The sequence below is a fragment of the Oncorhynchus nerka genome, linkage group LG25 (assembly GCF_034236695.1).
Source record: "Oncorhynchus nerka isolate Pitt River linkage group LG25, Oner_Uvic_2.0, whole genome shotgun sequence".
Classification (NCBI taxonomy): domain Eukaryota; kingdom Metazoa; phylum Chordata; class Actinopteri; order Salmoniformes; family Salmonidae; genus Oncorhynchus; species Oncorhynchus nerka.
In genome coordinates, this window is record NC_088420.1 from 26,427,737 (window position 1) to 26,444,291 (window position 16,555).

The 16,555-nt window shown below is 41.5% G+C and overlaps 1 protein-coding gene across 2 annotated transcripts in view; it reads right to left on the reverse strand.

Moving 5' to 3' along the window:
- The window catches only part of LOC115109280 (NT-3 growth factor receptor-like), a 327,886-nt gene that overhangs the window by 142,742 nt on the left and 168,589 nt on the right, over positions 1-16,555 (reverse strand). For both annotated transcript variants that reach the window (XM_029634027.2, XM_029634025.2), the window contains exons 5-7: positions 7,768-7,922; positions 7,255-7,397; positions 5,482-5,623 (exon numbers count right to left, since the gene is read on the reverse strand). In XM_029634027.2, the coding sequence (XP_029489887.1) occupies positions 5,482-5,623; positions 7,255-7,397; positions 7,768-7,922 (440 nt within the window). The remainder of the gene's footprint in view (positions 1-5,481; positions 5,624-7,254; positions 7,398-7,767; positions 7,923-16,555) is intronic.

Genomic DNA, 16,555 nt, shown 5'->3' on the forward strand with positions numbered 1-16,555 from the left:
TATAATGGATAGGAGTACTGATAGAATGTATTGGAGTACTGATAGAATTAATAGAAGCAGTAATAGAATGGTGAAAATAGAATGGATAGGATTACTGACAGAATGGAGAGGATAGAATGGATAACATTACATGAGTAGGATTACTGACAGAATGGAGAGGATAGAATGGATAACATTGAATGGATAGGATTACTGACAGAATGGAGAGGATAGAATGGATAACATTGAATGGAGTAGTAATAGAATGGTGAAAATAGAATGAATAGGATTACTGATATAATGGATAGGAGTAGTAATAGAATGGTGAAAATAGAATGAATAGTATTACTGATATAATGGATAGGAGTAGTAATAGAATGGTGAAAATAGAATGAATAGGATTACTGATATAATGGATAGGAGTAGTAATAGAATGGTGAAAATAGAATGAATAGGATTACTGATATAATGGATAGGAGTAGTAATAGAATGGTGAAAATAGAATGAATAGGATTACTGATATAATGGATAGGAGTAGTAATAGAATGGTGAAAATAGAATGAATAGTATTACTGATATAATGGATAGGAGTAGTAATAGAATGGTGAAAATAGAATGAATAGGATTACTGATATAATGGATAGAGTAGTAATAGAATGGAGAAAATAGAATGAATAGGATTACTGATATAATGGAAATAGTAATATAATGAAAATAGAATGAATATGATTACTGATATAATGGATAGGATTAGTAATAGAATGGTGAAAATAGAATGAATAGGATTACTGATATAATGGATAGGAGTAGTAATAGAATGGAGAAAATAGAATGAATAGGATTACTGATATAATGGATAGGAGTAGTAATAGAATGGTGAAAATAGAATGAATAGGATTACTGATATAATGGATAGGAGTAGTAATAGAATGGTGAAAATGGAATGAATAGTATTACTGATATAATGGATAGGAGTAGTAATAGAATGGTGAAAATAGAATGAATAGGATTACTGATATAATGGATAGGAGTAGTAATAGAATGGAGAAAATAGAATGAATAGGATTACTGATATAATGGATAGGAGTGGTAATAGAATGGTGAAAATAGAATGAATAGGATTACTGATATAATGGATAGGAGTAGTAATAGAATGGTGAAAATAGAATGGATAGGATTACTGATATAATGGATAGGAGTAGTAATATAATGGTGAAAATAGAATGAATAGGATTACTGATATAATGGATAGGAGTAGTAATAGAATGGTGAAAATAGAATGAATAGGATTACTGATATAATGGATAGGAGTAGTAATAGAATGGTGAAAATAGAATGAATAGGATTACTGATATAATGGATAGGAGTAGTAATAGAATGGTGAAAATAGAATGAATAGGATTACTGATATAATGGATAGGAGTAGTAATAGAATGGTGAAAATAGAATGAATAGGATTACTGATATAATGGATAGGAGTAGTAATAGAATTGTGAAAATAGAATGAATAGGATTACTGATATAATGGATAGGAGTAGTAATAGAATGGTGAAAATAGAATGAATAGGATTACTGATATAATGGATAGGAGTAGTAATATAATGGAAATGGAATGGATAGGATTATATAATAGTAATAGAATGGTGAAAACTGATATAATGGATAATAGTAATAGAATGAAAATAGAATGGATTACTGATATAATGGATAGGAGTAGTAATAGAATGGTGAAAATAGAATGAATAGGATTACTGATATAATGGATAGGAGTAGTAATAGAATGGTGAAAATAGAATGAAGATTACTGATATAATGGATATTACAATAGAATGGTGAAAATAGAATGAATAGGATTACTGATATAATGGATAGGAGTAGTAATAGAATGGTGAAAATAGAATGAATAGGATTACTGATATAATGGATAGGAGTAGTAATAGAATGGTGAAAATAGAATGAATAGGATTACTGATATAATGGATAGAATGGTGAAAATAGAATGAATAGGATTACTGATATAAATGAGTGTAATAGAATGGTGAAAATAGAATGAATAGGATTACTGATATAATGGATAGGAGTAGTAATAGAATGGTGAAAATAGAATGAATAGGATTACTGATATAATGGATAGGAGTAGTAATATAATGGTGAAAATAGAATGAATAGGATTACTGATATAATGGATAGGAGTAGTAATAGAATGGTGAAAATAGAATGAATAGGATTACTGATATAATGGATAGGAGTAGTAATAGAATGGTGAACAAATAAAGGATAGGATTACTGATAGAATGGATAGGAGTAGTAATAGAATGGTGAAAATATAATGAATAGGATTACTGATATAATGGATAGGAGTAGTAATAGAATGGTGAACAAATAAAGGATAGGATTACTGATAGAATGGATAGGTTAGAATGGATAGCATTGAATTGATAGGAGTACTGATAGAATGAATAGGAGTAGTTAACAAAGGATACAACAGGGGTGTCAAAGATATGGCCCATTCAATCTGGCCCATGGGTCGTATGAGTAAAAAAGTATAATAAAGAATATAATTGCGAAGAAATTCAGCCATTCAGCCACAAGATAATTAGTGAGGTTGGGCACTGATGTTTGGAGATTAAGCCTGGCTCGCAGTCTGCATTCCAATTCATCCCAGAGGTGTTTGATGAGGTTGAGGCCAGGACTCTGTGCAGGCCAGTCAAGTTTTTCCACATCGATCTCGACAAACCATTTCTGTGTGGACATTGCTTAGTGCACAGGGGCATTGTCATGCTGAAACAGGAAAGGGCCATCCCCAAACTTTTGCCACAAAGTTGGAAGCACAGAATCATCTAGAATATAATTGTATGCTGTATCGTTAAGATTTCCCTTCACTGGAACTAAGGGGTCCGAACCATGAAAAATAACCCCAGACCATTACACAACCTCCACCTGTTGGCACTAAGCATAAGGGAAGTTAGAGTTTTCCTGATATCCTCCAAACCCAGATTCGTCCGTCAGACTAACAGATGGTGAAGTGTGATTCATCACTCCAGAGAGAGCATTTCCACTGCTCCAGAGTCCAATAGCGGCGAGCTTTACACCACTCCAGCCGACCCTTGGCATTGTGCACGGTGATCTTAGGCTTGTGAGCGGCTGCTCATCCATGGAAACCCATTTCATGAAGCTCCTGACGAACAGTTATTGTGCTGACGTTGCTTCCAGTGGCAGTTTGGAACTCGTTAGCGAGTGTTGCAACTGAGGACAAACAACATTAATGCGCTACGAGCTTCAGCACTCGGCAGCCCGTTCTGTGAGATAGTGTCAACTACCAATTGGTGGCTGAGCCGTTGTTTCTCCTGGACATTTCCACTTCACAATAACATCAGGGCAGAAATTTGACAAACTGACTTGTTGGATAGGTGGCATCCTATGTCGGTGCCACTTTGAAAGTCACTGAGCTCTTCAGTAAAGCTATTCTACACCCAATGTTTGTCTATGGAGATTGCATGGCGGTGTGCTCGATTTATACACCTGACAGCAACGGGAGTGGCTGAAATATGCGAATCCACAAATTTGAAGGGGTGTCCACATATCTTTGTGTGCATGTATAGTCTATTCACTCTGTCCAGCTTGCTAACAGTCATTGAAATGACTGCTTTTTTTATTGTTTCAATTTAGGATTCTAGCTTGAATTCTAGCTTTGTAATAATTGTCCACATATACTGTAAAATACCACTAGTCTACTTCACAGGAGAATGTGACAAAGCAAAAACTCATTTTTAGAAATGTTTGCAAATGTATTAAAAGTAAAAACAGAAATATATTATTTACATAAGTATTCAGACCCTTTGCTATGAGACTTGAAATTGAGCTCAGGTGCATCCTGTTTCCATTGATAATCCTTGAGATGTTTCTACAACTTAATTGGAGTCCACCTGTGGTAAATTCAATTGATTGGACATGATTTGGAAAGGCACCTACCTGTCTATATAAGGTCCCACAGTTGACAGTGTATGTCAGAGCAAAAACCAAGTCATGAGGTCGAAGAAATTGTCCTTAGAGCTCCGAGACGGGATTGTGTCGAGGCACCAAAAAATGTCTGCAGCATTGAAGGTTCCCAAGAACACAGTGGCCTCCATCAATCTTAAATGGAAGAAGTTTGGAACCACCAATACTCTTCCTAGAGCTGGGCAATCTGCGGAGGAGGGCCTTGGTCAGGGAGGTGACCAAGAACCCGATGGTCACACAGACAGAGCTCCAGAGTTCCTCTGTGGAGATGGGAGAACCTTCCAGAAGAACAACCATCTCTGCAGCACTCCACCAATCAGGCCTTTATGGTAGACTGGCCAGACAGAAGTGACTCCTCAGTAAAAGGCACATGACAGCGCACTTGGAGTTTGCCAAAAAAGTACCCAAAGGACCCTCAGGCCATGAGAAATAAGATTCTCTGGTCTGATGAAACCAAAATTGAACTCTTGGCCTGAATGCTAAGCGTCACGTCTGGAGGAAACCTGGCACCATCCCTACGGTGAAGCATGGTGGTGGCAGCATCATGCTGTGGGGATGTGTTTCAGCGACAGGGACTGGGAGACTAGTCAGGATTGAGGGGAAGATGAACGGAGCCAAGTACAGAGAGATCCTGAAGAGAGATCCTGAAAACCTGCTCCTGAGCACTCTGGACCACAGACTGGGGCAAAGGTTCACCTTCCAACAGGACAATGACCTTAAGCACACAGCCAAGACAATGCAGGAGTGACTCTGGGACAAGCCTCTTAATGTCCTTGAGTGGCCCAGCCAGAGCCCAGACTTGAACCTGATCGAACATCTCTGGAGAGACCTGAAAATCGCTTTGCATAGACACTCCCCATCCAACCTGACAGAGCTTGAGAGGATTTGCAGAGAAGAATGGGAGAAACTCCCCAAATACAGGTGTGCCAAGCTTGTAGTGTCATACCCAAGAAGACTCAAGGCTGTAATCGGTGCTTCAAAAAGGTGCTTCAACAATGTACTGAGTAAAAGGGTTTGAATACTTATGTAAATGTGATATCTGTTGTTGTTTTTTAATACATTTGCAAAAAAATTCTAAAAACCTGGTTTTGCTTTGTCATTATGGGGTATTGTGTGTAAATTGATTAAAACATTTTTATTTATTTTTTAAATCTTTATCAATCTTAGAATAAGGCTGTAACGTAACAAAATGTGGAAATTCAAGGGGTCTGAATACTTTCCAACTCCACAGTACATGTAACTTAGATGCACATAAAGAATTCATAGCACAATTTGAGGAATAAAATTAAACGTTGTCTGCATATAAAAGCTAAATAGTGGTGTAACAAGGTGCTTGACAACATCTGCAGCATTCATGGGCTGACTGTGATCTGAATATTTGCATTCTGTACATGCATTGGAGAGTGAGCTGAATATTGGCTCCATCAAACAGCAAACACAGTGTTTGCGATGTGCAATTTGATAAATACAAACTTTGAAGTGGAATTGGTTATCACTACGTACAATGGACAGTGAGCTGGATGGAGGCGTTGGCCATCCCCACTTTGTTCTCTGCTATACAGGTCAGCATGTAGAAGTTGTCATCACGACTCACGTTGAACAGGGTCAGATTGATGGAGTGGACATTGGGCCAGTACACAGTGGACTGGAACAGAGCAGGAGAGAAAGAGAGAGGAGTGAGTGATACAGTAGGATAAAGATAAAGGTGCTTGACAACCTCATAGCATAGCGGCAGACAAACTCCTTTAAGGATTTTAGATGTAATATTCTGCATGTTAAACATTTCCAGGGTTTCAGAAAGCTCTGAAATTAGAAACACACAATTGCACATGGACATTCTCTATTGCACAACAACTGAATTTCAAAACTAACTGGAATCTAAATGGCACTGACCCTGAAGTTGTACTGTAGCTAACACAAACTCCAAGGTCACAAGCCAGGTAGTTTCATGCAGCTAGACATACACAAATCACAATGGTACATTACATGACCAAAAGTATGTGGAGACCTGCTTGTCGAACATCTCATTCCAAAATCATTGGTATTAATATGGCTTGGTCCCCCCTTTGCTATTATAACAGCCTCCACTCTTCTGGGAAGGCTTTCCACTAGATGTTGGAACATTACTACTGGGACTTCCATTCAGCCCCAAGAGCATTAGTGAGGTTGTGCACTGATGCTGGGAGATTAAGCCTGGCTTGCAGTCTCCGTTCCAATTTATCCCAAAGGTGTTCAATGAGGTTGATGCCAGGGCTTTGTGCAGGCCAGTCAAGTTCTTCCACACTAATTTCAACAAACCATTTCTATATGGACCTCGCTTTGTGCACTGTCATGTATGGACCTCGCTTTGGGCATTGTCATGCTGAAACAGGAAAGGGCCTTCCCAAAACTGTTGCCACAAAGTTGGAAGCACATACTCGTCTAGAATGTCATTGTATGCTGTAGCATTAAGCTTTCCATTCACTGGGAGCCAGAACCATGAAAAACAGCTCCAGACCATTATTCCTCCACCAAACTTTACATTTGGCACTATGCATTGGGTCAGGTAACATTGTCCTGGTATCCGCCAAAAAACAAATTTGTCCGTCGGACTGCCAAATGGTGAAGTGTGATTCATCACTACAGATAACGCGTTTCCACTGCTCCAGAGTCCTTTGGCAGCGTGCTTCACACCACTGCAGCCAACGCTTGGCATTGCAGGTGATCTTAGGCTTTTGTGCATCTGCTCGGCCATGAAAATCCATTTCATAAAGCTCACGCCAAAAAGTTATTGTGCTGACGTTGCTTACAGAGGCAGATTGGAACTCGGTAGTGAGTGTTGCAACCGAGGGCAGGATATTTTTACACGCTACGCGCTTCAACATTCAGTGGTCCCATTCTGTGAGCTTGTGTGGCCTACCACTTCGCGGCTGAGCCGTTGTCACTCTTAGACGTTTCCACTTCACAATAACAGAGCTTACAGTTGACAGCAGCTCTAGCAGGGCGTAAATTTGACAAACTGACTTGTTGGAAAGGTGGCCTCCTATGACGGTGCCACGTTGAAAGTCACTGAGCTCTTCAGTAAAGGCCAGTAAGTAAGTAAGGCCATTCTACTGACAATGGAGACTGCATTGCTGTGTGCTCAATTTTCGACACCTGTCAGCAATGGGTGTGGCTGAAATAGCTAAATCCACTGATAAGGGGTGTCCACATACTTTAGTATACATAGTGTACAACCCAGTGATCAATAGAATCACAGAGTGCATTGTGTGTCCCCTGGTTTGTCCCCTAGCCCACCTGGTGAGTGTTGATGGAGTGGAGGTCAATGACGGTCCAGTCCACCTCAGGTAGGGGGGATCCAGATCCATTACAGGTGATGGTGACTCTGTCCCCCTCAACAACCGTGAGGTTAAAGTGCGTCACACTGATGTCCGGCAGGTCTGAGAGACAGAGAGAGAAAGGGGGAGAGAGGGAGGGAAAGAGAGAGAGAGAGACAGAGAGGGAATACAATAGAACCTAGCAGCACACAGCACACTTGAAATTCTCACTGAGACACTTTGAGCTATTGTGCATTCTATTTGGGAACGGGAAAGGAAGGAACAAGCAGAGTTTCAGAACAGTGAGTTGTCATGACTCTTTTTGGCCGGCTGTCATGAGATGAGTTATGACAGGCGTTTAGGTCATTCTTAAGAATTCGATGTGAATAGTCTAGGCTCTTTGACAGCCATTCCAAGTAAAGTGCTCCCTATTATTCTACCATGGGATGATTGAGGAGTGTGAAGCAGGGAACGTGGCGCCAGTGGTTCGTACCACAGAGAGAGATATTCATAGCCTGCAGAGGGATCTTGGAGGCTCCATTGTTGCAGAAGAGTTGCTGGGTGTTCAGGCCAGCCTCCCCTCGCTGCTGCCACAGCTGAATCCAGCGGATATCACAGCCACACTCAAACACCACTTCTTCCAGCCTCCTGTTGAGAGGGAGGGAGGGAGGGAGGGGGGGGAGAGAGAGAGAGAGAGAGAGAGAGAGAGAGAGAGAGAGAGAGAGAGAGGGAGGGGGACAGAGAGAGAGAATAAAAAATGTATGTTGAGAAACAACACTATGCATCTGTGGTCATTTACCGTCAGGACAGGCAGAAGTAGGTGAAGGACAGTCTTATCCTACAGACCAGCCCCAAACAGTCATCACACCGTGCCTGGGAAGGAACTGGAGACCCTCCATCTCATCTCCAGGCCAGGATGTCTTGCTCCCAGACAGACTAAATAACTTTTTTACTTGCTTTGAGTACAATAGGCTGCAGGCCCAGACGGCATCCCCAGCGGCGTCCGCAGAGCATGCGCAGACCAGCTGGCTGGTGTGTTTGCGGACATATTCAATCAATCCTTATCCCAGTCTGCTGTTCCCACATGCTTCAAGAAGGCCACCATTGTTCCTGTTCCCAAGAAAGCTAAGGTAACTGAGCTAAACGTCTACCGCCCCGTAGCACTCACTTCCATCATCATGAAGTGCTTTGAGAGACTAGTCAAGGACCATATCACCTCCACTCTACCTGACACCCTAGACCCACTCCAATTTGCTTACCGCCCCAATAGGTCCACAGACGACGAAATATCAACCACACTGCACACTGCCCTAACCCATCTGGACAAGAGGAATACCTATGTGAGAATAGTGTTCATCGACTACAGCTCAGCATTTAACACCATAGTACCCTCCAAACTCGTCATCAAGCTCGAGACCCTGGGTCTTGATCCCACCCTGTGCAACTGGGTACTGGATTTCCTGATGGGCCGCCCCCAGGTGGTGAGGGTAGGTAACAACATCTCCACCCCGTTGATCCTCAACACTGGGGCCCCACAAGGGTGCGTTCTGAGCCCTCTCCTGTACTCCCTGTTCACCCACGACTGTGTGGCCATGCACGCCTCCAACTCAATCATCAAGTTTGCGGACAACACTACAGTGGTAGGCTTGATTACCAACAACGACGAGACGGCCTACAGGGAGGAGGTGAGGGCCCTCGGAGTGTGGTGTCAGGAAAATAACCTCACACTCAACATCAACAAAACAAAGGAGATGATTGTGGACTTCGGGAAACAGCAGAGGGAGTACCCCCCTATCCAAATCGACGGGACAGTTGTGGAGAGGGTAAGTTCCTCGGCATACACATCACGGACAAACTGAATTGGTCCACCCACACAGACAGCGTTGTGAAGAAGGCGCAGCAGTGCCACTTCAACCTCAGGAGGCTGAAGAAATTTGGCTTGTCACCAAAAGCACTCACAAACTTCTACAGATGCACAATCGTAAGGCTCTCCAGAGGGTAGTGAGATCTGCACAACGCATCACCGGGGGCAAACTACCTGCCCTCCAGGACACCTACACCACCCGATGTCACAGGAAGGCCATAAAGATCATCAAGGACAACAACCACCCGAGCCACTGCCTGTTCACCCCGATATCATCCAGAAGGCGAGGTCAGTACAGGTGCATCAAAGCAGGGACCGAGAGACTGAAAAACAGCTTCTATCTCAAGGCCATCAGACTGTTAAACAGCCACCACTAACATTGAGTGGCTGCTGCCAACATACTGTCTCAACTCCAGACACTTTAATAATGGAAATTGATGGAAATATATGTAAAAATGTATCACTAGCCACTTTAAACAATGCCAATTAATATAATGTTTACATACTCTACATTACTCATCTGATATGTATATGTATATACTGTACTCTATATCATCTACTGCATCTTGCCATCTTTATGTAATACATGTATCACTAGCCACTTTAAACTATGCCACTTTATGTTTATATACTCTACATTACTCATCTCATATGTATATACTGTACTCTATACCATCTACTGCATCTTGCCTATGCCGTTCTGTACCATCACTCATTCATATATCTTTATGTACATATTCTTTCTCCCTTTACACTTGTGTGTATAAGGTAGTAGGTAGTAGTTGTGGAATTGTTGGTTATTACTGCATTGTCGGAACTAGAAGCACAAGCATTTCGCTAAACTCCCATTAACATCTGCTAACCATGTGTATGTGACAAATAATTTGATTTGATTTGGCTAACCGTAGGCTGGGGCTGGAAGCGGGTGGATCTGATTTGGACTTAGCCCTTCCCTCAACAAACACAGGCCCTGCACCAGCCCTGGCTAAATCAATATTGTCACATTAATGTGAACGACACGGATGACAAATTTGAAAATGATAGCAGGGAAGAGCTAAAGGTCTTCTTTGTAGAACCACCCAGAGCAAATACACTTTTAAATTCATGTGCTTTGGTGGGTGACCGTGAATTTCAATATTGAAAATAGAATATCACAGTGCTTGAGCATGAGCACATACTGTACAGTAAGACTCACATTATTTTAACAAAGGATTAATGAGGGTTGGAGAACAGGAGGGGTGTGATGTTCATACCCTGTGATGCTCAAAACATTAATAATGATTTGAATTATTAATCATAATTATCCCCTTAAACAACAGGCCTAACACACTCCCACCCAGGACCCCCCTCACACCCCGGCTTTCCAGATCCTCACACCCAGGCAGCTCCTGTGAGGAGGTGTGGGCTTCTGATGAGACAGACTGGGTATCACTGTCAGCTCTACTGCTTCAAACAAGCCTTTATACGACATCATGTCGTTCCCTCTATTTTTACCCCTTAAGATAAATTTGTCCAGACATTTCTTATTCATTAAGATAAGGAGAATGGGTCAAATGAATAGTCCTCACAATGCTCATATCTGAATAAAATAGTGAACGTGCCCATTGTATTCTTTCTGTCTTTCATCCACATGGTAAAACTACTTTCCACTTTTGACATCTTTCCTGACATTATTATCACATTTGTTACATTTGTCCATGGACCAGAGAAGACTATGAAGTGGCAGTTAGCATGTCTAATCCCTTTAGTTCCACATGATGTGCACCCTGCTTCCTGCTTCCTCCTGCCTGGGTCTCTGAGGGCCTAGTGGGTAGTACAGCGCAGCACACTAGATCCAACATATGGAAAGAGAGATAAAACACCTGGACCTGGAGGACATTTCATTAACATGATCTTAGCTAGCTGTGTGCTTGTATACTTATTGATTCACCAGTTGACAAAAGAGAGATAACCTTTCTGATTTACAAGATGGGGTCAGAGATCGCGCGTGAAAAGCGGAGTGTGCATGCCAAATGAACATCGCAGCCATCGCTATACACTACATAACACGCAGGTCTGGATGGGGGGGAGAGTCACTCACAGAGACTTTTTCTGTTGTCTCCTCTGGTTGGTAGATGGCCTTTTTGTATTACTCAGTACCATCACAACATACCTTTGAAAATATGTACTTAATCAACAACATAGAGACAATAAACCAAGGATTGCATGATATAAAGATAGCCCAAAGGGGGTTTGGCCACAGCACTGACTGATTATGGCCTGAGAAAATTCCCATTTGCATATCTTCTACTAACCTGAATAAAACATCAAATTAACCTTTGGAAAGGTCAAGGTGGCATGCAGCTAGGAACACACATGGGAGTCCAGTAGCCTATATGCTGAGCTGAGAATGGCAAGTCACATATAACTTAATCATGGTTATGTATTATACATTAGTATCTGCTTTAAAATGGCTAACTTAGCATGCGACAGGTACGGAGGGACACTGGATACAATATGTGACAACAGAGAAATGCATACATAAATCATTTTTTGCCTCTTTTGTACAGTATTGTACATGGAATTATGCGTAGGGAGGTGTGGCCTGAATACAAATAGCTCCCATTTTCAAGGTGGACTGGGAATTGATCAGCCTGCCACATACACTTACCAGGATAAATGAGACACAAGGGTTTTTCATCAGTTAAAGGTAAAGTTGGTGATGCCCAATTTAACAAGGTCCCTATAGTATGTGAGTGTTCAGTAAGTGGCAATAGCTATGCCAGATATAAAAGATTGCCCATTAAATACACTGTACGGTATTCTCTAGGCAAGCTGGCTAAATGTTAATGTTATCTGTATACATTTGATAACGAGTTAGGCCATATTTGGTGAAATCCCAGTACAGGATTTATACAGTCTCCCTGGCTAGATTTTCATCAAACACCAACAGAGAAAGACCATGGAGGAGCTGAACACTGCAACAAAGGAATATTGCAAAATCAAATGATGATGACATCAAATATTTACTGACCTGCAATCACTTAGCATTCTAATCTATATATGCAGTTGAAGAAATCAATATCAGTTCACAGATGTGGACCATATTGGAGAAATCAATCTCAGTTTACAAATGTGGACCATATTGGAGAAATCAATCTCAGTTTACAGATGTGGACCATATTGGATAAATCAATCTCAGTTTACAGATGTGGACCATATTGGAGAAATCAATCTCAGTTTACAGATGTGGACCATATTGGAGAAATCAATCTCAGTTTACAGATGTGGACCATATTGGAGAAATCAATCTCAGTTTACAGATGTGGACCATATTGGAGAAATCAATCTCAGTTTACAGATGTGGACCATATTGGATAAATCAATCTCAGTTTACAGATGTGGACCATATTGGAGAAATCAATCTCAGTTTACAGATGTGGACCATATTGGAGAAATCAATCTCTGTTTACAGATGTGGACCAATAACATTTCTCTAACATATCCAATTATGTTGGGGTTTTTTTGGTTGGGGGGGGGGGGGGGGGTAATTATTTGAAAGGCTGAGATTATTCTATCCACATGCATACAACTAAATTGAATTTAGGTGATCTCCCCACACGGTGCAGTGAATATATCAATGATCTGGCATAGCCAAGGGGGAGGATTAAGCCCAAATGAAGAGCAGTGGCTAATTAAAGGCAGTGAATATGAATACAGTAGGGGCCAGGGATGTAAACCCCTACCTTCCTCCTCCTAGATTACAGAACCATGAGGTAGACAACAGGCTTCTCTCTGCTTGGTCTCATTACCTTTCCGGTGACATCTCAAACATTCTTGGAGCCAGGGATTGAATTGGCTTCCCTGCACTGTTAATCTGATCCCCATATGAGAGGCCATTGCTTAATAATATGGTAATTACAGATTTAAGTCCACCTGTCCCCATAATCTATTTATTAATCAAACTGAGTTTCACATAGAATTCATGGTCAGCCCATCAGATAAGCAACTGGGACATTTACAGTTATCTTCTTCACTTTTGAGAAGTTATGCAGTTTAACAAAAAAAAGCCCAGAATAAAGACTTCTTCAGAAAATACTATACATGAATGATGTACAAAAATGTAACTATCTATGACAATGAACAAAGGCAGAACAGCTCTGACCTCTCCCTATGCGTCAAGCTCAAATTGCACATCATTATTTTCAAATGTGGACAAAATTGCCAACTCCAAAGCATGGTAAAATACTTATCTCTTTCGATCCATATGGATGATGTGGCAATAGGCCAAACAAAGAACAAGATGTCTGAAGACACGCTATGTTCTGGTTATACATCCTTATATGAATTGTTTTGTTGATTCTGATACAGTGACAACATGCTGTCAATCTGTCACTGGCTCTGAAAGCAAACTGGGGGTGGAAAGAGTTGTCAATGATCCCCATTCTAAATGACATGCGTGGATGCCAGTCTGCAGTACTGCTGGGGGAAAGTGATGCTCAGTCAGGCATGAGAGCTGTTTCAACAACCACAACCAGCCACAGAAGTGGTAGAAGGAGAAAGGAAGGAAGGAAGGAAGGAAGGAAGGAAGGAAGGAAGGAAGGAAGGAAGGAAGGAAGGAAGGAAGGAAGGAAGGAAGGAAGGAAGGAAGGAAGGAAGGAAGGAAGGAAGGAAGGAAGGAAGGAAGGAAGGAAGGAAGGAAGGAAGGAAGGAAGGAAGGGGGTGAAGGTGTGGGAGACGAGGTGAGATATATGTCTCAATGTGTGGGTGAGTAAAACAGTGTTGTGGCCTGGGCTGATGCCCTGGTATATGTATCAAATGGCCAAGCAGGCAGACACTGGAAGGCAGCACTGGTTATATTGAGCTCCTTGACCAAGCCTTGGTGTCAATGTCTCCACTGTGACAGAGAGCTGTAAGGGTGTTCTGAATGCCTAACACAGAGCAGACACACAGCCTGCCACGCCGGGTTGTCGGTCCTCACTTGGTTACTCCCAAGCTTACTGCAAGCTCGGTTTTCCATCTAAAATCCAGATTTCATAGAGATGGATATTCCCTCCAGTCAATTCCTGGCTAACAACTACTGTATAGAAAATGCATGAGTCGCATCTTCAATGACCAAGAGATGCATTTATCCCTGAAACACATGCTAACGTACGATGACAAAATTTTAACAAATTAGTAAAGAATCAGAAGGGATGGCAGGGAGCACCAATCAATAAAAGCGACATCATTATGAGTGCATGAACATTTCTACATACAGTACATTAACCTTGTTCCCTCCAGTCCTCTTTGCTGAGCAGCTTATTATCTCTATCCGCTGAGCGACCACCTCAGGCTAACAATCAATATTACAGCAGGATTGGTATTATTCAGTGAATGCAGGTCTACATCTCCAGCTATGTGCGGAGCGGCATATGTTTGCCTCTGCATTCGCTTTGATCTTGGTAGAATGAATAATATCAGCCTCATGTCACAGTTGTGTCCAAACAATACCCTGTTATTTCTTCTTTTACTTCAAACTTTTCTTCTGACGAAGCTACAGTGTAGGCTTTAGAGAGTTGTTAGTTACATTTTAGTCCTGGCTTGGTGTTTGGTGTTGGGGTTTGTCTGGGTTAATTGTAGTAACCCCAAAGAGAAAGCATGGGTCATGTGTAATCATGCCAGCAGATGGACATGCCAGCTCTGAGCTTTGGGGCATGCACATGGGTGAATGACTGGCACCTAACACATTAACACAAAACACCCTGCTCTTCTTATTCCATCTCAGCTGAAAATGTGTTCCTTTCATGTTGTTAGAGCCAGAGACGCAAGAATGTGTTTTCATCAAGAATATATATATATAGTTCAGAAATGCACAATTTGAAGTTATTGCACTAGAGATAATGGCAAAAGTATTTTGTAATACTCTGTGAGTTGTCTGCCTTTTACAGATTAAGGATGAGTAGCCTGCGTGCAGCCATTTCCATGACTGATCAAACTAATCAGAACAGCCCTATGAAAGGAATTGCAGGATTTAGCTATCACAGTTTAGGCTGTTATAAAGTAACACCTCATCACAGAGACACCATTGACTCCAGTGATGAATACATGGCAATTCAGACATGAAGCGATGCACACCTAATTATTTCAGGATTTTAATTAAGAGGCCGGTCATTAGAGATTCTACTCCCACGACTAATCACAGTGGACATTTTGCCTTTGTTGTCCCATCCAGGCATCCAGTCAGCAGCTGCACATTAAAATGGACATGAAATAAATGGGGATTGTGCTACTGCCCTTTCCATTCTTAATGCTATTTCCCTTTTTCTAACCTTGTGTTGTACCCAGTTTTGGCCAGAATGAAGTGAAGTCCCAACAGAAAGGAGTGGAGCAGAGTTTCTCTCTAATTGGCTGTGCCAACATTTGGATGTATAGGCAGAGTTTGGCTAATGGACACCACCTGCACAGTAGTCAATGTAGGGCAAAGTATGCCATCATGTTCCAAGATTACTTTCCCTTAATTTGGTGAGAAATGTATGTTCTTTAAAGAGACACTAAGTCACGAAGGCACGAAAACTGACATGATTGTGTTGTTTTGTGTCTTGCCTGATCTGATCTGATTCCTCATAATACCATTGGAAAGGAAACAGCGGTCAGAAAGCATTCTGCGGTGAGCGAGTGTTGTGCCTTTTCCTTTCCAATGATGTTAGGTTGAGCACCATCTACTTCTTTCCATTCTTAATGATACCAATAATGTGTCTGTTCCACTGTTTTAAAAATAGATGATCTCTTCACACTGACTAACACAGACATGTCCTGGCTGTTCATAAAGGTCTTTCTATAGAGCCCATGCAGGATTAAAGAAAGGTCATCAGTAGAAAGGGGATAGATGACCCTCCCAGCCCCTGGCAAAGCAGCTTTGTGGCCACATAGAAACTGTTTGTTGACACTAGTGAATGTGCCTTTGTGCTTGTGCTGTAAATAATCTTTTATCGTATCATCATCCTTGGAGCAGCTACAACAGATTTGCCATTTAGCAATCCCCCTGCTCTGATACCATTTACAGGCCTTGTAAGTGGTTGGGCTGTGTGAGCAGTGTCTTTAGCCTGGCTCCCTTGGCTAAAAGACACAGACTAAAAGAAGGTAATATTATATTTTCTTGAAGCACTATAAAGCCCCAGAAAAGAGAGCCAGGCCATTGTGAGCCATCCATCTCATCAGGCCTGTCTTCAACCCCCAGCAGCAAGACAGATAGACACTCAATGGAAAGCCATCAGAAGAAGAGATATAAAACTGATCTTGTCTTTTATGAATGCAATATATAAGACCGAGTTAGAGTGTTGCCATCAAACATCCACGTAGAGAGGATCTCCTTTGGGAAACTATTTATTGCACAGTACAGGGCCATAACTAGCAAATGTATGATTCAAATAAAACATTTCTCATGCAAGAATCTATC